This window comes from Branchiostoma floridae, chromosome 7 (genome assembly GCF_000003815.2).
Source record: "Branchiostoma floridae strain S238N-H82 chromosome 7, Bfl_VNyyK, whole genome shotgun sequence".
NCBI classification, from domain to species: domain Eukaryota; kingdom Metazoa; phylum Chordata; class Leptocardii; order Amphioxiformes; family Branchiostomatidae; genus Branchiostoma; species Branchiostoma floridae.
Genome location: NC_049985.1, coordinates 7,272,559 through 7,296,205, shown reverse-complemented (window position 1 = coordinate 7,296,205; position 23,647 = coordinate 7,272,559). Strand labels below are relative to the sequence as shown.

Sequence of the window (23,647 nt, the reverse complement as noted above, 5' to 3'; positions counted from 1 at the left end):
TCACCCCTCCCAGATCCATCTTCCTGTGAATCTCACACCGACGTCTGGAAGTCCTGCCAAGAAAAGCGACTTTTGCCACCAGAGATAAATGGTTCTTTCTACCTTTAATCAAAGGTTGCTTCTCTGTAAGCTCTGCGCATTTATCCAGAAAATCCTTCGTTCTTGTGTTATACTGGGGAGAGTGGTGTAGATAAAACGCTTGCTTAAATACCGATAAACTGATGCTGATGAGTACACTCGCAGTGCACTGTTCCTCCTTGTTCTTTCTTTTATCTTTAGCTATATTCACACAGTGACTGATGATGATGATGATATTCATTTAGCTATTTCAACATATCCTCATAGATTTCCCTAACTGATCACACCGTTAAACATTATTGAAAAACAACTGGTCCACCCTCAGTTCATGTTCCTGTTGTCTTTCGCATATTTCTCTAATCAAAAATGTATGAAACCAAAGCTTGTAATGTTGCATTGCAGAATCCACCCTTTGTTCTTATGTATGACTCAGTGCACACTGACAGAGGATTTCCACTGGAAGCCCCCCTCCCCCAAGAAAAAAAAACACAATGGCCTGATTACACTCGGAGACAGGAGTTAAACCAGGTTTGTAGACAGCTGAGATGTAGCCACAGAGATAAGGAAGGGAGTACAGATCCTGATAGAGACTGGTCTTTTTTAGTAAGCCCATGCACTGTCCTTTCCTGCTAAGAATGGTCCTTTCCTCCGAACAGTTCTTTTCTCCTTAGTCGACCGTCACTCCGACGGGGGTACTGTTTTGGGTTGCGTTTGTTTGCACACCTGAAACTCAACTTGTTTAAATTGATTTAAATGGGTTTTTGGCTGTGGGTAGTTATTGAGGTCACAAAGGGACATTGTGGTTTTTGACACACCCCTCCCCTTAGTATTGCCGCATTGCAGACCGCCACCCCCTTTCTAAAAGGGTCCACAGACAGCCGGTGTGTGCGGCGAGATCAATGAGCATCAACTATCATAGAAGCCAATTCCCCTGCAGCACTTAAAATTCATAATTAAAGTGTGATGAGCATTCATCTTTAATGCTCTAGGTAGCTAGGCCTATGGCGTTAAGAAATTCACTAAAGCTAAACATCTCGCGGAGGTATAAGATCTTTGATTTCTTGTTTTAACTGACCTTTCTTCCCACGAGCTTTTCTCTCATATTGGCATGTCTTGACTTTGTAGTCCAATTGATGTGTGGTCTGCCGAAAGGCGTTGGTATCGATGTGTTCCCTCACGCAATCCACAATTGTGCAGATCGGTCTTCACGCCTCGGCTCTCTTCATGCATCATCGTCAAGAACATGGCCAAGTGCTGCGGCAAAGATGTATCATTCACAGCCCATATCATTGCTGCACTTGTAGTTCGCTCTTTCAAGGGCATGGGGATTGATCCAAGTTTGCAGCGCGGCACATATGATTGATCGCGTGGAGTGGTGTAAAATCCTGACAATGGAGTACAATACTTGGACATAGCACACTTTGGGTACTAGATATACGGCCTTACTCAGATCTAGATGGAATCAGCGCTCCTACTTCACAGTTAAAAATAGACTTGGACGGCTCTCTCCTATTCACAATACTGCTTGTCGCTTTGCGTTTACTGTTGGAAACACGGGAATTCAAACTGTATTACTACATTTCTGGCGATCTATTTCAGGTAATACTTGTAAATGAAATAGTCAAGTAGTATATCACTAGCAGCTTCCTTTAAAAATCTTTTGAAAATGCTGATGACCAGAATGTACTAGATAACACGGCGAAGCTATGTCTTCCGTCCTCTGTGGAAGATGCCATTCAACTTGCTTGCTATCGAAAGCTTAAACAATATCATAGAAATTAAACCCTTTGTTGTCTTCGTGATGTTTTGCATTGGTTTAACGTTAGGCTTCATGTAAATTTTTGAATGGCTTCGCTCGGATACATATCTCAATTAAAAATCTTAATAAGTTATTTTAATGAATCTCTTGATGTATCGTAGTCATAACACTAGCCTAGCTCCCCTTCCCTCCTTTGCCTAATCAATATCATATATTCCCCCTCTCCCAATAAAGGTCATTCGTCGGGATGGTTGACCAGTTGCCCATGGGCTGTACTAAACTACCAAGGCTAAACAGACATTGGGAGTAATCAAACGCAACTTGTGGGCATGCCCAACCAGGGTAAAATCACTTGCATACACGTCACTAGTAAGACCTAACCTTGAATATGCTGCAACAGTATGGGACCCGTATACAAAGAAAGACAAAGATAAACTTGAAAGGTTACAGAACCAAACTGCCCGATTCTGCACAAACAACTATAACAGGGATTCTAGTGTTACCAAAATGAAAACAGATCTGCAGTGGATGTCACTTGAAGACAGAAGGAAAATGTCCAGACTTTCCATGATGTACAAAATGACCAATAAAATGGTGGACGTACCAACTGATAAGTATCTAATACCAGCTCAAAAAAGAACAAGAAACAGTCATGCCTTCAAATACCAGAGTTACCAACCTAGGATCGATGTGTTCAAAAATTCGTACTTTCCCAACTATCGTAGAGTGGAATTTGTTATCACCAAGTACAGTAGGGGCATCTTCTCTGGGTAGTTTTAAAGAACGCTTGCAGATAGATGTGCAAAAGTTAGGTGTAACGAGTCGTTCGGTGTAATATAACCAGCTGCTGCCGCGCCGCGTGCCTGCGAAGCTGGTGTGTTACGCCGAACGGCGGTTATACCGGCTATATAGATACAGATACAGAAGCTCTTGTGTTACGCCGAACGGCGGTTATACCGGCTATATAGATACAGATACAGATACAGAAACTAGGGGTATCTGCCTGTAAAACTGCATTATCTAAAAGACTGCTAGAGCGATCCAAAATTGCCAGGCATATTTAGGACCTCATTTTCATAATTTGTTGAACCACTTGTTGTATGCCCGAGGAGCTACCTGTATATGTGCCACATACGAATAATGGAAACACAAACAGACAGTTGTCCTGTTATCGGATTGACCTACAGTGAGGATCAAATACACGTCACCAAGGAAGCAGCTGGTACAATGGACCATACCATTCTAGTATCATCAAGGGGATGTTGACCTGTAATGTGCAGTACGTAAAATGGTAAGGGAGGGGGGGGGGGCGCTATGTTTCTTCAGTACCGCAATAACTACCAACAATACAAAATTTCATACAAATCCGTCCAAAGAATCTTGAGTTACAGCTGGGAACACACATACTCTACCAAAACCAGTGTCCCGTCTGAGGTAAACCTTATTCCCGGAGGTACCTCAAGGCGAGTACGGAAAGCGCGCTACTATCTCATCCATCCTCCACACAGGGGCGTATCTGCACCCATCTAGATCCATGTCTCCGCTTTCCTCATTCCAGCCCCACATCAGCGGCAGTCATCATGATAAATCTTGATGTTGCTTCTTCAGAGCGATCCATCTCTTCTCTATGCACCCATTACGGCGGGCTGCTCCGGGGACACACCTTCATTCATCATGGCGGAAAGGAGGCATTATTGGCCGGCAGAGAGCTTCTCTGCCTTACCTGTACAGTCCGTTAAAGCCATTAAAGCATGCCTAAGGGCTTATTGAGAAGCCCCCTAATGCATATTTATCGCCAAAGGGTCGAAATGGACACAGGTCTGGTCAACCATTATGAAACGCAGCTCATCTTGCATTACGGGCTAGATTTGATGAGTACAAGTCGATGGTTTACAATATGTAGGGGGATTTCCCGTTCGTCTAGGGTGGGTTTCTACGCTAATCTACACTGCAGAACTCTTTATCAAAACATATAATTGAAAATTAGAAGTAAAGCCATTGGATTTTGCTTGACGAAAATGTATGCCGTCGCCCATTACCACAAGCTGTAGGAGAACTACAATTAGAGCCGGCAGGAAAATGGTTTTACATTCAATACTAGCAACTAGGTGGTCATTACACCAACTATTAAGCTACGTTATGACCTAGTTTGAAGAAATAAACTTTTCTAAAATTAAAGAAATGAATGGGTCAAATGTTGTCTGAATCCCCGCCAAAATATGCATCTAAAATAGTGCAAAAACCTCAGCATAACCGTTCATGATAATTATGTTGTAGCCTATATTTCTTAATGAAAGATAAGGATCTCGAATACATTACCATATAACTATCTTTTATATTGACCCTTAGTCCTTACCGCGAACCGGGTGGTCAACAGACTGGCTATTACACTGCGTTGTAACCTACATTTCCTAATGAAAATTGAGGCAAACGTACCGTTACAAATGAGTTCTGTCAGTACAGACTTGTTCCTCTGTAAATTGTTAACTTTTTATCACGTCTATCGACGGAAATGTCATTCGGCGAGATTAGGTCTTCATTAAGGCCCCATCCGTTACCTCTTTGTGAGGCAGCTACTGGATTCCCATCGTATTCTTAATTAGAGTACACCTATCTACTTATGTCATCTAGTCTATGCATGCAATACTTACTCTGATGAATACTAAATTCATAAAATCATAAGCACTAATGCAAACGTCCTTGTAAGATATCTCCAAGTTATTTCATCCTCAAAAAAACTGCAATGTGTTAAATGAACGACATATCTTGCTTAATACGAAATATTTTGGTGCTTTTGGTTTCACACGACCATTATCTGAGAGGTCGATGCCACTCGGCAGGAAGTAATATCCGTTTTTCATCCAGTTGCATAGATCGGTTTGTTACTAGAATTTTTTTTTTAGTTTTGAAAAAAAAAATACTGCAATATTGAACAAATGATTGTTTCCCATGTGGCACATTTTTGATTCAGTTTAAGAAAAAACACTGTAGTGCATTGAAAAAAAATATGGTCTTCAGTGTTACAACATATTTTGAGGTAAAAAATGCGACAAAAACAATGAAGCAGATGAGTATCATGATCGAGTTCTCCGAAACTGGGTTAATGTTTACAGAAATGGGTGTTTCCATTTTGCATTATTTGTTGAGGTCAATCATGGCTTATGCGAATTAACGAGGTATCATGCCGGCCCGGTTCGGGCGTCCCTGGTGCCATATTGTCGGTCGGTTGTCGTGCTTTGGGAGCAATTACTTTTCATGTAAAATTGATTGAGTATTTAGTATTCCATTTCTCCTGTGCTTCTGCTGTTGTTTCGGTTTAGGGGGTACAATTATATTGCAACAGTGCAAAGTGCCTGCGCCAACTTTGACGCCGTATAACTCCCAAACGGCTTGTGCTAGGACAACCAAACTTGATGACTTTTCCTAGAATATTGTTGGCAATAATTGACAAAATACAGAATAGTTTATGATCTTTCATGTTGCCATGGCAACGGGTTTCTGAAAGGCATATTTTACATAATTCACTAATTTTGGTTTAAACAATGGGAGTTTAAGATAATCTTGCTAAACTACACTTGTTTTCATATATCTTTAATATCTAACATATCTTATTATGACATTTATAATTAGATGGCGTAATTGGTAAAAATCCAAGACGGCCGACCATATCATGATGAGAAGTATAATGAGCTTATTTTTGGTCGGATTTCTTCACAAGTTTGTATTTCCTTACAAAAAAAAAGCATTCATGGTAATGTTTTCCAATCCATTAACATAGGGTTTGAGGGTTATATGTTGAAAAAGATGTAACTTAAGACATTTTAGGTTGATGATCCAAGATGGTGGATTTAAAATGATAGCTAAAATACATATGACGCATCGTCTTCACAAAAAAGGCAAACTTAAGCTATAGTCTTATTGTCCTGCTGGAAATGCTACATGGTCTTGAAGGCAGATGTTTTTGCTGTAAGGAAGAAGTGGTATATGTCAAGTTGGTCTCCTGACGTTGCTTTAACAGAAACATGGGACCTAGACTTACATTTGGGGCAGTTTAGCTTGGCAGTAGATGCAGACATCAGAAAGGTCAACATCGAAAAGTGATTCAATGTCGCGACGTTCTGCATAACGACAATGCAGCTACACTCGTTGATGGGAATAGCCTTTGCTAATGGTGTCCATTTCGTTTCACCTCGGCGGGCACAGGGTCAATTTCAGACAAAGGGGAATCCCTTGTCCGATTCCGATTTTCACTCAGACAGAACAAATCATTTTCCACTCTGACGTCCTCGAAGGACAGATGCAGTTCCGGTGTCACACTGATAGTGTGTCCAAAGTGCACTAGGCCAGAATGATTTGATTATATGAATGCCATCCTCTGGGAACCCATATACGAGCGTGCGAAAGAGAAACGCTGGGCAAAATACAATTACCTTCATTATGAAATGTGCTCAGAAATGTTGAATAGATGACTTTACACACACAACATAGTGTAGCAAACGAGAGTTTTTCTCACAGGCCCTCTTTGACATTACAAGATCTAAGACCTCACTCATCGATATTAGTTTTCAGGTATTTTTTTTCAAATTCGCGGCATATATTTGTTCAATCGCAGCTTCTTTGTATGAATTAAAATTTTCAGGGATTGGACAAATATGTTGATACCATTTATGTAACCGAGTCAGTGTGACATTAGATACCCACCCTTGGATATAACGGCTTTTAAATGGGAATACATGTATTAGGCCTTTCGGTCATTACAACAACCCTAGACATTAAGTGTCATAGCATGTGAATGGCGTTGCCGCTAACTATCAGACTGTGATGTGATTGCTAGCCATACAGAATTCCTAATATCAAATACCATTATGTCACAAAATATATTGAATAGAAGCAATCTATAACGTTTTCGCCAACTGATATTCTTTATCGATCTGCCTTGAACCCTATCAACTTGTTGCTTTGAAGTTAGCTTTCCGATTTCTTCTGTTGTTAACACACTTCAAGAGAGGCTGGCAGTAGCCATGACATACGGAATGATAGAATATCTAGTACATAGCTAGTCATGATCATAATATATCCTTCTTTATAACGGAATGATTTGATGGGATCCATATTACAGTCATGATAGTTACAGCAGCCAGATTCCTGCGTACTGACTGGAATGATCGAGGTTTTTGCTCTCACTGATCCTGGAACATTCTCTTTGTAGAATGATTCTCATTGTGTCACTGGATGAAAACATATTTCATTGCTTTGCTTTGAAAGGATCATAATTCTGTCGTTCCTTTGTTGCTTGTGGAAACTGGCCAGCCTCTACCAACTCCAAAGTTCGCGAACTGGCCATCTAACTTCTCTAGCGTGTTTCTCTACTTTTTTTTCCAGCGACCTGTGGAGTCTGGTACAAAGGCTAGGACTTGTCTTGGCGTCATTGTCGTCCACTTGTCGTCCATTGTTGTCCACATGGACATGATCTCAAGTGGACGACAATTTGTGCTGTTACGGTTACTTACTTGAAGCTGTGCTGCATTTGAATGGAATTCGTAACATGTGCTTGACAAACAGAAGGACAGTTTAAGAGAGAACCAACCCATTTCTATGCATGGTGCATACTGTACAAAGATAGCTCAGGCCTGCTAAAGTAAGTAGGTCGGGGCAACAATTTCATTTGGCGGTGGACCAAGTCCGAAACAGTTGAAAGACCAACAGGATATTAGACGTTATGTTCAATACGTGATAAGGCAACGTCAATGGCCTGTAACGTTACTTCACTTTATCTGCGGGATAACCTATATCCGCTGTTTCAGAAAACAGATAATTTATGGATATGAATTCGGTGGCATTCAACTGCAAAATTTTGAAATTATAAGAAAATAATAAGTCATTGCAGTTTGAAACCACCGTCCGTCGCAATCGACTCGATATCCCTGAAAAAGTATCTTGAACTTCGGATTGTAACGTTGTACGTAATGCACGATAAAATCTAAGACCCTAACCAAGACCGTGACCGGTAACAGACCACCAACTATTTAGATGTAATTATGTTCACTACAGTGTTGATACTGTACTGAACATTACATCTGAATAGCTATGGATCATTGCCATTTTTAATACGATCCAGCAATGGCAATGATCCATAGCTTCAAATTGTAACATTTTGCAATAGAATTTGAGTTCCAACCATTTACCAACATCGTTACCTTATCATGGAAGGCCGACTAAGCCATCAAACGTAATGTTCAGTGCGACTGACTTCAAATGTTAATAACCTACTTTGACTCGATATAGCTTCAAGCTTCAGTTCATAACGTTTTTTTTTCGTTAAGAATCGTAAGCCCTGGACATGTTTTATAGTCTTTGAACAATCTTCTCCGCTTGAATGCAAATTTGCAGGCCATTTGGCGACCTAAGTGCTTTTTATCGGCAGAAGCTTGTACTCAAAAGATGAATGCTTTTAACTCGCTTAACGTACTTTCGATTTTCAACACTTGATAGATGTATATGTTGAACGCATGAAATATTGCGATTACGTTGTGTACGATACCATATATTAAATCATTTGTTGTTGCAAAAGTTACTTTGACCTTTTGTACGTGATTTATCAAAAGACAACGGTTGGATTTAGAATGATATCAGTCGACAATAACAATTAACTGAAGCCAAACTGGCGAAAATAACAATACTCTTAACACAGATTGAAAATTTCATGATCCCCAAAAAACGCTAGGGTCAGTTGGATAACCAGAAACAAAACTTTTATCCTGGGCCCTACCAAATTGATTGGTTAAAAAGTAAATCGTAGTGTTAGAGGTATAGGTATTAGTTTTCTTGGACCACGTCCAGGTAGTGCAAGTAATGAGTGTATCAAACTGAGAACAGGTGTAGTTTGGACGATCTCATTAGATAGAGGGCTTAACCTGGCTCGTACCGCGTAATGGTGATGTTTTCGTAATGTGACACGGAGAAATGACAATCATCCCATCTGAACTTAACAAAATTGAGTATCTCAGCTGAAACGGAAGGAAATTACCTCTAATCTGGCTAGTTTAAGTCAGTGAGTATAAATCAAGATTTAATAAAGAGTTTGCTAACGGAACTGAAATCGATCAATTGAAAATACTTGTCCTATCATATTAAAGTAGTCTAACATGTTTGGTTGTTGTTTTGATACCAGGAAGCGTAACAAAACATACTGCTCGAAGGCCCAAACCTACAACACACTTACACTTCCTGACATCAAAAGATATCTGCCATCAAAAGCCAAAAACTATTGCCACAACGCGTCCAGGACAAAAGATACGAAAAACGGTTCTGCTGCAATACCAAGGATAGCTGGCAGGAGGCCCAAACTTCACCTTAGCCTTTGTCTTCCCAACACAGTTCACTTTACCTCCATTTTTCATTGAGGTAACAAACTTCCCAAGTCCACAGTAGTATTGCTTATATGCATGTCACGTACAGCAATGATTAGCTTTGATCTTACAACGCCATCTTTATGCCGAAGTCGGCGCTTTCATTTTTATCATGTGCTCGGGGATCTGCTTGGAAGCCTCTACAAAGGCAGAACAAAGACACGGGATGGATCTCCCCCGGGCCCTGTTGCGGTACCTACTGGCATCTCCATGGTTTCCGCGGCATTCACGCGATTCACTATGCGGACGGACATCAATACTAAGCTTTGCAAGTGTCTTTCCTAAATCCTAACGTGCGTCAGCAGCAGTGCTTGAGAGATGCATCGCGGCTTTACAAATGGCGATGAAGCGTTGTCTGAGGGCCTGGATGTGACAGTGACATTACTTGCTGGTTGTAATGGCCCGAACTTCTGTCCATTCCAGAGTCATGTATAATCCTGATAGGCATCCTTGACAGACGCTGAGGACATATAGAGAGCATCCGCCACCCGGCCCCAGTCTTCATAAGAAGTTGAGAGGCTGTCGACATGTCATGGTTGCACAGGTGATGGACTGACGCCATCGCCGAGTACTTACAAAAAGGCTTTTGTTGCACTCATGACAAATCTTCTACCATTCTGCATATATCTGGCGCCTTACTACACGTACAAGTTACACAGTACAGCCAGCTTCGAGTCGTCAACACAAATATGATATATACATGTACTTCTACTTTTGTTCAAGGTAGGAAGACATCTACATATAACAAGGTTTCGCTGAAGGTCAGGCATCTAGGCTTTTTTTATGGTTCTCCTGTCGATTCGACAGATGAGCAGGCATACAGGCATTTACCTGTTTTGCCTGACCTGCACATGCCTTTTTATGGTGACGGAGGGGTGTGCTGTTCCTGCACCCCCTCGTCTACTGGAGCACTAAGTCTCACAGGGACAGAACTGTATGACACGTGTGAGGCATCTAGGTACGAAAGGTATAATAGTAGTTACCTGCATGTATGCAGGTATGGTTTTGATGCTGGTGGGAACTTTTCGGTAGCCGGGGATGTAGGGCGCTGTATCTCGTGAACGGATGGTGCGAGCACAACGATTTTTGGTACGTGGGTTGGGGGTGGTAGCCTAACACTCAGGTTTGATTTTGGGCCTCCTGGCGTTTGAACTTGACATTGCAGGTGGCATTTTTGGTGTTTTTGGGGCACTTTTGGCGCTGTGTGTCCGGAACGATACGCGCGATTGCAACGATTTTTGGTGCATGGGTGGGGGGTTGTTGCCTGTTGCCTAGGATTGACTTTGGGCCTTGTCGCGTTTGAACTTGACCCGGCAGGTCGAATTTTGTGTCCGAGAGGGGTGTTTCCGGAGTTATATCTTCTGAACGGCTGGTGCTGGCGCGATGATATTTGGCACATGTGTCGGCGGTGGCTGAATAATGCTCAATTTTGATTTTGGCGCCCTTGGTGCTTGAACTTGACATTTTAGGTTACCTTTTGTGCGGGCACGGGGCGTGCGCTGTATCTCCGGAACGCAAGGTACCATTGTGTTGCTATTTGGTACGTGAGTTGTTTGTGGTGTCCTGGTGGTCAGGTTTGATTTTGGGCCTCCTAGTGCTTGAACTTGATACTGTATAGGTTGATCCTGTTTTTGTGTGGTTGGGGCATCCTCCCAATATCTGCTTGGTTTTAAAAACAGATTATGGTTGGGTGTAGAACCATCATCTGGCCTGGGCCACCTTCAATGTATCAGGTTACTTAGTGGCACTGACAGTTTGCCAGATGACGGGAGTGTACAAGATTATATATCTGTTGGTCAGGTATAATTGGAGTTTGCTTATTACTCTTTGTGGTGTTTCTAGAGCTGTATAGTACTGAGTTTTAAGTTTCGGTACAAGTTCCTTTACCCTGTTGGCAATCATGGTTGAACTTGAACTTAAACAGAAGAAGATGCAATTTTCTAATGTGGAGGAGAACTGTATAGAGTGTGGGCATAAGAGAAAGGTATGTGTATGATTTGTCCTGTGTTTCTTTTTGTTTCTTTGGTAATGCCATTTCCATACTGTATACAGGTAATTTGTTGTTTTGGGCTAGTCATATTCGCTTGGTTTTTGGGCCTGCTTAATCTATGGTACAGGCAGGGTTAAGTGGTGGAGGCTTAGCTTTGTTCTGTTTTAAATTCAGTATCGTTGGTTGCATTTTGTCGCGGCAAATATATGATGAAATTCCCCTTCTAAGCAACTGCTCATTGGTTTGCGGGGATGTTTGCTGGGTGTTTGCTCTGACTACAACAGCTTCTGAACTTTTCAAAGCTTCCATTGCCAGTAGTCTGTGTATCACAAACTCCGCTGTCCAGGGCTGTAACTGGCCCCTCCCCGCGGGCCGGCGGATGTTTGGCGGGCTGCTATAAGCGAGATTTAATCAGGCTACATTGCCAGCAGCTTGCCATCTATAAATGGGATTGACAAGGACATTTTTCATAGTAAATTATGCTGTTAAATTTGGCTTAGATACTACAGGAGATTTAGGTTTGGGTTGGATGGATTGAATGAAAATATCATACCACCCTGGGGACTAACTGTTGCTGCTGCATGGGGGCTACCACTATTCATATTGTCTAATGTCTATGGAACTACAGATAAAAGTATCATTGGTCAAATTATGCAAGTAACATTCCGATGTCAAGTGAATAACACCCCAGAAATAAATCTTTAATGAATATCATTGGAAGAACACAAACCAAGGAGACTTAGCAGCTGCATTAGGTCAGTACATTGAAATAGGAAGATATTAGTATATCATGTGACAGAGTAACTACATGTGCATGGGCCATCTGAGACAAAAAAAGGTAGCGTCTCAACAACTTCAAAGTACTGTGGTTGGTTACATACTTAAGAAATCCAAAATAAGTAATGTTCATCCATGTCCAAACTTACAAATTCAGAAAATGGAATTTCAGAGTCAGACTTTTGCATGGTGCACAACCAACACGGTAAAAAGCTCATTTTTCCAACCACGTACCACAGACAAAAAGGCAAAAATACCCAATAGGTCTACAGAAACCCAATACATTTCATGCAGGCCTGAGGTCTACGAACTCTTGTTGATCAAGCAATCTGTTTAAGAATCCATCCAGCTGCTGGGAAAGTTGCCTTTCAAATGGGCTCGTGTAACATTGTATTACCTACATTTTGACAAATTATCTTAATCATATGCATGTATATATCTTTGCAAGACGTTTTTGCTGTAGTGAGTTGAGAACTAGGTAAGGTTGAAACACTAGATTTGTGGGCGAAGTATTAGAAGTGTCCACTAGCTGAAAAATTGTCAGATTTTTTCCTTACGTATCCATTTACCAAGATTGGCTACAGTTGGGAACACGCATACATAAACCAAAACAATACCCCCACCGGAGCTGAAGCTCCTTCCCGGAGGTAACTGACCTCTGACCTCCACCCGAGCTCAATGTAAGACAAAATTGCGATATCATCAGCTATCTGTTTGCGTCCTATCCCCTAGTTACAGCGCGACATAATTACAAAAAGGGTATTTGGGTCAACACATTATTCTGTAGACCATTATATCATCCATTACAAAATGATCCACACAGCTTGTGTTTGATGTAGCAACTGAGCTCATTCACGCTGGAGTCTGCCATATCATTATCAGTAATCTTTAGTCTATACAGTAGGGGTTTGCATTTTTAATGCATTTCGTCGTATAGTTTGGACTGCCATACCAATTGAAAATGTCTACGATTGGCAAAAGCATATCATGTATATTATATCTACCTGTGAAGAGTATGGGAGCCTTGGTACGCTGACTAGGATGACACTCAGGCTAAATTTCCAATAGGTGTGCCCAATCCATGAATGGCCGACGGTTGCAAATTTCGTAATTGAGAAGAATTGATTCTATTGAGAGGTACTACTAATAGACGTATATTTGAGCCGTCGTCTTAAGCAGACATGTATGTGTATCACAAATTAGAACCTACAGATTGTTGTGTACTTGCGATTGGATTGGTTATTGAGAATCTACTTCTTAAATTTCAAACGCGCTATTATGCTTAACCATACGTTATATAATTAATTGAAGCTTAACTGTTTGCAGCCGCTGTGGCTTGTTAGGCTGGTAAATAACGAATGAAATTTGGCCTGGAATACTTTGATATTCGGATAGATAAAGTAGAAATCTATGAAACTAAAATGCTAATAGTGAAATCGATAGGAATGAAAAATCGTATATGCTACTAAGTAACACGTTATAATATTTCTGTTGCAGATTAAACTATAATTTCCATCATAACGAGAAAACGGAACGTACCAAGTGTCCGACTGAACAGTGCCAGTCTTTGTCAAGGAATGAGCAATATACATCTTCCATGACGTCAGTTTATGCAGACAGAACAATAACTCAATGAACAGTTGACAAAAGTCACAGAAAATTCATGGCGTTCCCCGTCTCTGATAAAACGAGGAATTGGGATTTCAAAGCCCTGATTTTGCTCCTATTGCAAGTCTAGTGCATTGCCGTAGAAACTGAGTAATCGCTGATGTATATTTCTTCTTTTGCTCCCTTTGTAAGTCTAGTGTACACGTATTGACAAGTAGGGTTGGAAAATCCACAGACTGCATTAATTACATCGTAACCATACCAAAATGGACTGTTTTAACAGATTCGTCATCCATAGAGTTCAGGTGACAAGACAATCCATCTCGCTGCCAAGAACCTTGAAGAATTGCTGGCGCCTTGTAAAAAGCATTTGGCTGCAGATTGTGTTCACTACTAAAAATACACGATGTCAATGCTTAGCTCTTCGCCCCCTGTACCCGCTGCGCATACAGGGTCACCAGCGGCGGCTGCGTGCAGCTTGATACGCCCACACACTGCGTTTTAGCAGGCGCAATTATCGCCTTCTTTGAGTACCTCTCTGCACGCTCTGCTAAAAAAAGCCATGGTTTGTCGATACCTAATTGCCGGAGTTCAACAACGCAGCAGTAACAAGGCTAGACTTCGTTATCCAGCTTCTGCACACACGTTGTAACAGGATGCCAGGGCCGTATGGTTGTTTGAAGTTTTTTTAAGACAGATCAACCTTTGAAACTTCAGCTGAGATTAAAAAAAAACTGAATATGAATGAATGAATGAATGAATGAACGAACGAATGAATGAACGAAAGTTTATCATTCTTGCGACAAGGTTACCCAGGCTTATAGGACGCCATGATCAAAATAATACCAAAAGTGACTTTAACTATATATCTCAAAACAAACTAGGCAGAGATGCTAAAATATCGTAAATCCTTAAGTTTGGTGACAACACCTGAGATAACTTAATAATACACGATACAGTGGGTCAAGTCAAATTGGAAGATATAACGTGTGTGTAATTGATTGTGTTTGATAATTGTGCCAATGGAATAATACATTTTGTGGGTGGCATTATTTTCGCATTGTTGATTATGTAAAAGATATGTAGTGATACTGGCCGAAATTGACCATCTCTGTTTCATCTCTTGCAGCAAAACTTCATGACTCTGGCCCTCCGCCGTCTACTTACGTCATGGGGTCCGGAAAAGTGGGAAGCGATAAGGTGAGCCAAGCTTATAAAACTTGGTTGTGGATCTACTGAAAATATTGTCTTTTGCCGAGTTGACAATACTTTTGGAATGTTCTGCTATATTCAATATCATTCCCGCGCCAGATGACGCATAGGGCGGCGCCCATCTCCGTTTCAGTAGCCATGGGCCACACAACTTTGTGCAATCACTACAGCTGGGGGTTAATCCACTGGCAGTTGTGTGAGTTCAACTTCCGTACCCTCTCCCGAATGCTGAGAACTAAGTAGAGAAAGCAGCAAACTGTACCATTTTAACGTCTTTGGTATGACTCGGCCGGGGATCGAACTCGAGGCCTGCCCAATGCAAGGCGAACACTGTATCCACTCGGCGATTACACCGGTCTGCCATATCAGTACATCACAATTGGTGGATAAACCGTGATGAGGGGGATACAAGCTCAGTCACGTTTGGAACCGCACTGCAGCGACACCTAGCTGCAGTACCAAGTTGAATCAGTCACAGTTCTCTAGGAAGGTGGCAGACGGTCCACCGAAATGACGGCAGCTGATCACCATCGACTGTGCCTTTGTCAAATAGCACATCAGAATGTTTAGAATACAAAATATCTTGTATAGCCTGCCAACTGATTGCCAATCAGTTGCAACACTGGGTAATGGTCCCATTATTCTTATGTAACTGCGTGCATCGCTACATAACGTTTTCATTTCACGGGCTTTGCAACACATTATCCTTTAAAAGGAGCTGGGTACGCGTGGGGCTTACTCCATTAGATAATGTCAGCTAGCACATTTGGCTCATTCTTCTTTTAACTTGTTTGCAAGATAGAAATATTTGTAATATCTATCAACGGTAGGTAAAGGCCTAATTACGAAAACGTGAAGTAATAGCCTTTTCACGTTTTCGTAATTGGGTCGTTACATACCATTGATTTCGCAATCCGTTTACCAATGTGAGTTGAAATTGTCTGGAGGCTATTCGATTAGAAAGTAATGCAACCGACTCGTTCCTTGTTACTTATTTTAGGTTGTTTCCAAGCCAGGGATATCCATTTGTACCTTGTGACAAATTACCTATCCGATCCGTTTGTCTCCAACAAAATTAGCGCACGTAACATTCAATTGCAGTCAAGACTGATGAGCAAGAAGATAATTCGGTCAGCTAGCTCTGTGTATAAGAGTTTGAATTTAACGGCAAGCATTGAAAGTCACAATGGCCTTGTAGTTAGGGTTATTGGCTCTGAACTTGCAGCATGCTAGAGAAGCACTACATCCATCGATAAATGTAGGGGGCATTCCCTGATAAATCATCATCAAAAGTTAGGGTAAAACTCTGTGGAAAGCTCCGTCGCACTTGTCGGTGTGCCTGTTACTCGCATTAGTCACACGATGCACGTAAGGCACGAACAACCAGGGATTACGCATACATCCCATTCTATTTCAAAAGGATGATCCCCCAGAATCCCTGTGAAGACCATTTCCGCTCAACATCAACAAGCTCTTTGATGTAGTTGCCCATGAATTTTCCACCCTGTTCAACAAAGCGTCCGGGACGTCCAAGCAAATGGACGGGGAGCCACTTAGCGCGCGTTGTTGACATTTCATATAGATATCTATATATCTATCGTTGAGAAAAGGTACTTGGGTAAAGGTAATGAATTATTTGTCCTCTAAACAGCCGCGACAGTGGTCAAATGGCTGGTGGGGCAATGTCATCATACTTTTAAGACGAATCTACATATAACCACCGCGCTGTACGATCTTTCAAAAAGAAGCGCAGGAGGTGTTGATAGAATCCATAGTTTAGTGACATGGAACTGTACATAATTGTCCAACACTAAATGGAGGCGGGAATCGCCATGAACTTATTGCAACTTCAGGTTCACGTGTACTTCTAACATTGACGTGTTCTGCATAAAACGTTGTTATAGAATTATGGATTCCCTATTTCTTTTTTATTTGCTTTATGAGGAAGACGAGGACAATTCTGAAACTGCACAGAAGTTACCAACTTATTTCAAGAGAGCCATGTACTTATCTTTAGAGGAGGCTGCAGTCCAAATTTTGTGTTGGAAATTACAGTTTTATTCTATTACACAATCGTTCCGAAACGGATTTCTACATTGACACCGATGTTGGTTTGTGCTGGTACGTTCAATCTTATTGCAGACAGTTTTACGGAAAATGACGTAGTCATCAAATGTCCACTTGGGACTTTGGATTCTGTCCATCAACTATATGGTCTCGCAACAAGAAGTTAATGTACTGGTGTTTACGGCCGTCAAAGTTCTGTCAAAAGCTGTTACCGTCAGTTACGGTACTTGACGGTAGTACACTTAACTGCCATGCCTTGTAAAGTATAACGTTGATACAAATCGTTATGTACATGACTGCTTTACCATCATGGACACAGCACCTTAACGATGTGAGATCGTCTGGCGCAGCGGCAGGATTTGTGCCTCGTGACCGAGAGGTGGCGGGTTCGAATCCGACTGCGTGTCACCGATCTTGTGCCCTTGGGAAAGGCACTTTACACGGATTTCCTCACTATACTCAGGTGAAAATGAGTACCTAGCTTCGGCTAGGGCCGTCCCTCGGATAGGACGTTAAATGGAGGTCCCGTGTATGGGGAGAGTCACACCCCATGCACGTTAAAGAAACCCCACACGTGCGATGGTGCGGTGTGAGATGGAACAAACCCTTCTGTCTGGAGTTGGTGATTCACTTCAAATCACCCGGATGGAGGCCTGGCGAACCTCCATACCGTATCAGCCACACGGTGATTTACCAGCGAAAGGGTATGTCACCCCGTAAGGGGCGATATAACCCCGCCGTGTAAACATGTGCGAACATTGGAAATCAGTCATCTAGACTGAAGGGACTACCCTATAAGATCAATCAATCAAAAACCTTAGAATGAAAGATTCATTCCCTGACGTGTACGATTCGACGTACATGCAAATGAACTTCGGAGACAAAAATTGGGTGAAAGTGAATGATTTGGCTGCATGGGTCATGAATGATTCTTTCGCTTGTCGTGTATCACACAGACAGAACATGTTCCTACATTTGTATCATGTGGTGAATAGCTCACTGTCGTCGCACTATCGCAGTACAGTCGCAAAGTGAGGGTATTATTGGTTAAGTTGTTTATATGTTGTAAAAGAATTCAGCTGCCTGGTCTCTGAAGAAAAAGAAAATGATGTTTTAGCTATTCTTACTTCATTGTCGTTGCCACCCGACACGAAACGTTGTGCGTGTCAGCAGCGTGTGATACCTTGAAGCAAAACGTTTAGACCGTTTCTTCATTGTGTAAATGTAGTACTTTGGGGATGGATCAAGACAGACCTTTCATTCCGGACTCGGTAGTTACGATGTTTTTCTTACGAAATACTTGTGATGATGTATCGAAACCGATGTAGGCATAGAATAGCGTTACTGAAGTTACGTGTTTGAAACTTTGATGAGAAGTAAAAGTTTGGAATAACACTAGCCCCAGGACATATATACTATCACATCGACTGAAGCTTTTATACATAGTTATCTCATCTTCAAAGGGCCGTAATGTTGTAGTGCCATTTAGTGAACTGGTCCATAAAGTTTTCACTCGAAGGCAATCTGTGATTGCAATCGATTCCCTTGGTCTTTCCATCAGATTCTCATACTTTCTAGCCTACACTCAGGGTCATTTCAAGCATTAAGTGCTGCGAAATCATATTCTAGCATCTAATGCCTTTGAATTTTAGTATTTTGTGTTTTGTGTTGTTATCCAGCTCCAAACTAGGCCTGCAGGATGATGAGTGCTACTATAACGGCATAGAAGACACGGGCTGCACCAGGTCCTCAGCTGCTTACGACCCTCAGCTCATCCACAACCTGATTACCATTGCGCCGGACATGATTGGTATGCAGATTCCCATTATATGAGGTTCTGGTCATCCGATTGTTTTAAAGTTTTTAGTTGTTTGCTGATTCCGACAGCATTGGTTATGTATCTGTATCTATATGACGGTATAACCGCCCTTCGACGTAATTAACACACACACCATGTATCTATCAAATGTTGAGTACCATATTGAATAGAGCAATCCCATTCTTACATTCGCCCAATGTGTTTTCGTGTTCTGTGTTCTGATGCAACAGGAGAGGATGCGCCCACACTGATGAAAAACTTTGGGCGGGAGTTCTTCCGCCTGTGTGACCAGGAGTACGGCTATATCCTGCGCTCGCTGGGTGCCACGCTTCACGACTTCCTGAGTAACTTCGACTCTCTGCACGAACAGTTCAAAGCCCATCCCGTCTACAGCACCAGAACGCCGCCATCTTTGCGCTGCACCCCACGTGACGATTGCAGCCTCGTTCTGAGCTACGCATCTCCATCCGGGGACTTGGAGATGTTCATGGCGGGACTTTTACAGGAAGCCTCTCAACAGATGTATAACGTGTCAGTAACCGTCTCACTTACACAGCCTTGGGACGAGAACGCTCAGCTCTGCTTGTATATCATTGAACCCAGAGAGAGAAAACGCTCTATTGGAAAGACGTACAATAGGGCGACGGACATGTCAATGAAGCCAGCGGACTGTAAGATTTCCACCCAGTTGTTTTGCCGCACCTTTCCGTTCCACTTTATTTTTGACCGAGAACTGAAGATACAACAACTCGGCATCGCTCTGCAGAGAAATCTCACAACGGCTGGCCTTGCTGGACTTAAAGTCACGAACACATTTGAATTTATCAGACCCCTTATGTCAAAAGAAGACGTCACGTTTGAAGGAATGTTGGCACGAACGAATCTTTTATTCTTCTTAAGAACTTGCGTGACATCCAATAAGGTGGACAATACCGTGGAGGTAAGAAGACTTCCTGTTCCTTATTAATCCCACCGCTGCCATCAGTTGTAGAATCAATGGATGAGCACACACTAGTTGGGCGCGCAGACTCAGTCCGTCCCTTTATTCACTGACATGTTTACAGATGTAGGGTGGCTCTCATGAGATACATGAGGAAAAGGCCAATCGTACCGTTAATTCCTATCATGTCCTCCAAAATACATTGCTGCAATAGATTGAAAGTGAATACCAACCAAGGACTGTCGTCGACATTAATATATATAGCATGGTTTGCAATGTTGTAAGCAATTATAAGTATCCTTCACTGCAAACCTCTTAGCCTAAATAAACCTGTAGCACTATCATACGTTATTTAGCTTTGTTACACAACGGTGAACCGTTGGTAATCAATATGTGAATTAATGGCTGCAATTTGCTTAATAATATTGTCTCATTAAACTCTTTTACTGTAACAAATTGCAACGGAAATTGGCAGCTAGCTACAAATTTTAGAAATTATACCCACGGTATTGTACTTGGCTAACTTGAAATTCATTAAGACCGGAATGTATTTTCTTCCCACAAAATATTGCAATTCGTTGCAAGTGATTTCATCGAGACCTAAACTTTGACAGATAGGTCAACGACTGTCATACAAAAAACGTATCCTTTTAGGCCTAGTGTGTTTCGTTTGTCTTTTCAGTCATTACATTTACATACATTTTGCATGATATTCCGCTTAAAAATCAAGTGTTCCAGAAGTCCTAATCGCGAATCGCAGCGCAATCACCATCTAGTGGAGTGGGAGCCCAGGAAACGGAAAACTACAAGACATGATAGGTACAGAAAATTGCATGCGAACTGGATAACACACGTTGGGCAGAATCAGTTCTTCTTTGGTGCGCTATCGTGTGTGTAATTACCAGAGGTAATTTAAAACCACCGGAAGGTCAACCTATTGGTCACTTGTTGCTGGCTTGCCGCTGGCCGGACGAGAGCGATGATGTCAATCAAAAGACTAATTTCACGCTATCGATTCCGTACGGTAAGGGATAAGACCCGTGGTTGGATCAGTTCGGGGCTTTTATGAGTTTTCAGTTAGCATGGCACATTGCTTCCGGGAAATATCTCTGGAGCGTATGTCAAGCCAAAGGGAATAACAGACTACCTCAGCAAATAATTAGTTACGTTTTCTAGAACACTGGAGTCTCGAAGGCATGGGGACGTCGTTTTCTACATCTACTGAATAAAATATTGATTAGAGGGAACAGTTCTCTACTAGGCTCAGGTGCTAGCAGTGGCAGGAGCGTAAAATAATGCCAGGAGTAGAGTCCATAAAACCATTGTGACGACTTTCTCGTCTTCTCGTCGTACAGCACTCGAAACCTCATCAGAAATCTATACATATAACAACGTCATCAACTCTGGGTATTCAGTCTACGAATTACTGATATAAGAAACAAATCGTACCACACTTTCTCAAACAGAAATTTCCATAGAAGATGCTGTAGGTTACAAAGCATACATCACAAAGACGATAATTAGAAAAAGTCAGTGTCTTTGAGTATGACGTACAACAGGATGGGAGGATGGGGGCCGTCAGTCTTTTAATACTGGTAATAAGAAACAACTTTATTTATCATTCCTCAAAAGTACATGGGCATGGAGAGCTATACAAGCCTCCCTGAATTGGGTACAATATGTACAATAATTTTGCTAAACGGTCATAGTCAAAACGTTAAACAAAAAACACGCTATGTGCTATGCAGAATTTTCAAAGTTGTTTGTAATTGTGAGTAGTTCAACAACACTGTAGAGTTGAACCCGTAGTCCACAGTCCGTACTTATGCGTACTTGTTAAGTAATAAGATAAAGAAAGCCCGAAAACTTTCCGTCCGGAAGTGCACCATATGTGTCTGTGAGTTCTGTTCCCACACAGCTTGCTCCTCAAGTGAATTGTGTCCCCATTAGTTGAATTACGAACAGAAACCCACACATCGTAAATGATGTGAATAAACATTTAGGTTCGGCAATTCCAGCAGACTGAAGTAATTGATTGTAACTGTAAACCTGTCTCCGGAGCCAGTCTTTTAAATTACAGACCACTTCCGAGCAGGCAAACATTACCTCAATAGGTTTCATATCAATTTGTGGCCACAGATGAAAGGTACATCCTACAATTAGTTGTGAGAGAGGAACTGAAGAAAGTCGGCCGTCTGTCCGACCAAAATATAATATCCGGTTGCGACCCAAAATGTAAACGTAATGGCTCGTACGTAGCTTGTTTGATCCCGTCACGGGGTTGCTATGATATAATTTTTCTGGTGACACATTCCTTGCAGAATGAAGAGTTACATTTTTTAGAAAGTTTTAAAGGAACAAAATGGATGTCTGGTGAAGGCAGACGGTGTAAGCTGCCGGAGAAAGATCAGCAGATTTATTTTCACGTATCCCTGAATAAACAATTACATGTATACATGTACGTATACGAGTAACAGTTACGACGTATACTCTGGTTTTTGATGCTTACACTTTCAGCAAAATGCCAAACAAATCTTATCAAGCTCCTCAAAGTTTCATGGGTTTGTCAACAACAGCTGATCTTTAAATACTTCAAAAGAGAACCGACGGTTAATTCCTTTAGTCGAAGTCAAATACACAAGTTAGCTCTATAATGAAATATGAGTTTATTCTTAGTCCAATGTCGCCTGTGTATTTTATTGTTAACATAGCAAAAGTGAACGATGGTTGTTTGTCCTGTGTCTTCTCTGCCAGGGCACGGAGCTGAAAGGTCAGATGATGTACCTGAAGGAGACAGACTGCATCCTGTTCCTGGGATCTCCACGAGTCAACAAACTGGAAGAGATGATGGGCAGGGGCATATATATCTCCGACGTGCCGATTCACGATGCCACGCGGGATCTGGTGCTGGTGGGGGAACAAGCTAAAGCACAGGTGGGGAATTCTCACGTGTTCTTGTTGATGATGATGACAATGGCGGTGCTTTTATTTGTGTTGCTGTAGTTGATAATGGGGATGATAATGATGAAGATGGTGTTGATGCAATTAATGATAATGTTGCTCTTCTTGCTGTAGTTGTTGATGTCATGATGATTATGATGATATTGGTGATATTGTTGTTGCTTTAGATGGCTATGATGATGGTGATGATGATGTTGCTGACGACCCCGATGATGGTTTTGATGTAGTCAATGAGTCAATGATAATATGTTGTTTATGTACTTGACTATGACGATGATTGTGATGATGACAATGCTAGCTGTAATTGTTGTTGATGTTGTTACCATGTTGATGGCGATGATAAATGACATTTACCAAAATAATTATGAGGACCTGGCATCGCCCCCCCCCAATGTATTATCTGTTTTGGGTCGGGGATTCCTTCTTAGCTGTTATCTTGTTGTCCACAGGATGGCTTGAAGAAACGTATGGATAAACTACGCGCACAGCTTGAGGAGGCCCACATCGCACTCGAGGAGGAAAAGCAGAAAAACGTCGACCTACTCTACGCCATCTTCCCACCAGCCATTGCGCGCAGGCTCTGGCTAGGACAGTCTGTCCCTTCGCGAAGGTGAGCCTTATCTAGATCAGCACCCGGTACCTTTCAAAATTCCATGTATGTTCCATTTTCAGCTTTCTGTTTTTATCTCATTTTCTAAAAGGTCAAACCGTAGGACATTTCCATAACTATTCAGAAGATGTTATGTGACACTGTTTGATAGCTTACCTATTGAGTAGGAATAATGCGATCTCTTGATCTGAAAAGTGCTGTGTCAAACATGTTGTCAAACCAAGAAACAGAAACAATAATCTTGAAACACTTTATGGCGCGTGGAATACAGGGATACATGTAGATAACAGATGAGCTATGTGCTTCTTCCTGTCTGATAGAATGGGTTCAGATCAACAATGTATGGGAAAGCTGTGACCGCGACAAGTCTTTCAATTATTCCTCCCCATTTGCAGTGGCGATTTATGAATATTTACC

General features: G+C 41.7%; 1 protein-coding gene across 2 annotated transcripts in view; it reads left to right on the top strand.

The window, feature by feature from the left end:
- LOC118419466 (guanylate cyclase soluble subunit alpha-2-like) overlaps window positions 1–23,647 on the top strand; it is a 62,240-nt gene that overhangs the window by 28,115 nt on the left and 10,478 nt on the right. For both annotated transcript variants that reach the window (XM_035825847.1, XM_035825846.1), the window contains 5 exons: window positions 14,751–14,821; window positions 18,580–18,710; window positions 18,950–19,659; window positions 22,414–22,593; window positions 23,070–23,230. In XM_035825847.1, coding sequence (XP_035681740.1) covers window positions 14,751–14,821; window positions 18,580–18,710; window positions 18,950–19,659; window positions 22,414–22,593; window positions 23,070–23,230 — 1,253 coding nt within the window. The remainder of the gene's footprint in view (window positions 1–14,750; window positions 14,822–18,579; window positions 18,711–18,949; window positions 19,660–22,413; window positions 22,594–23,069; window positions 23,231–23,647) is intronic.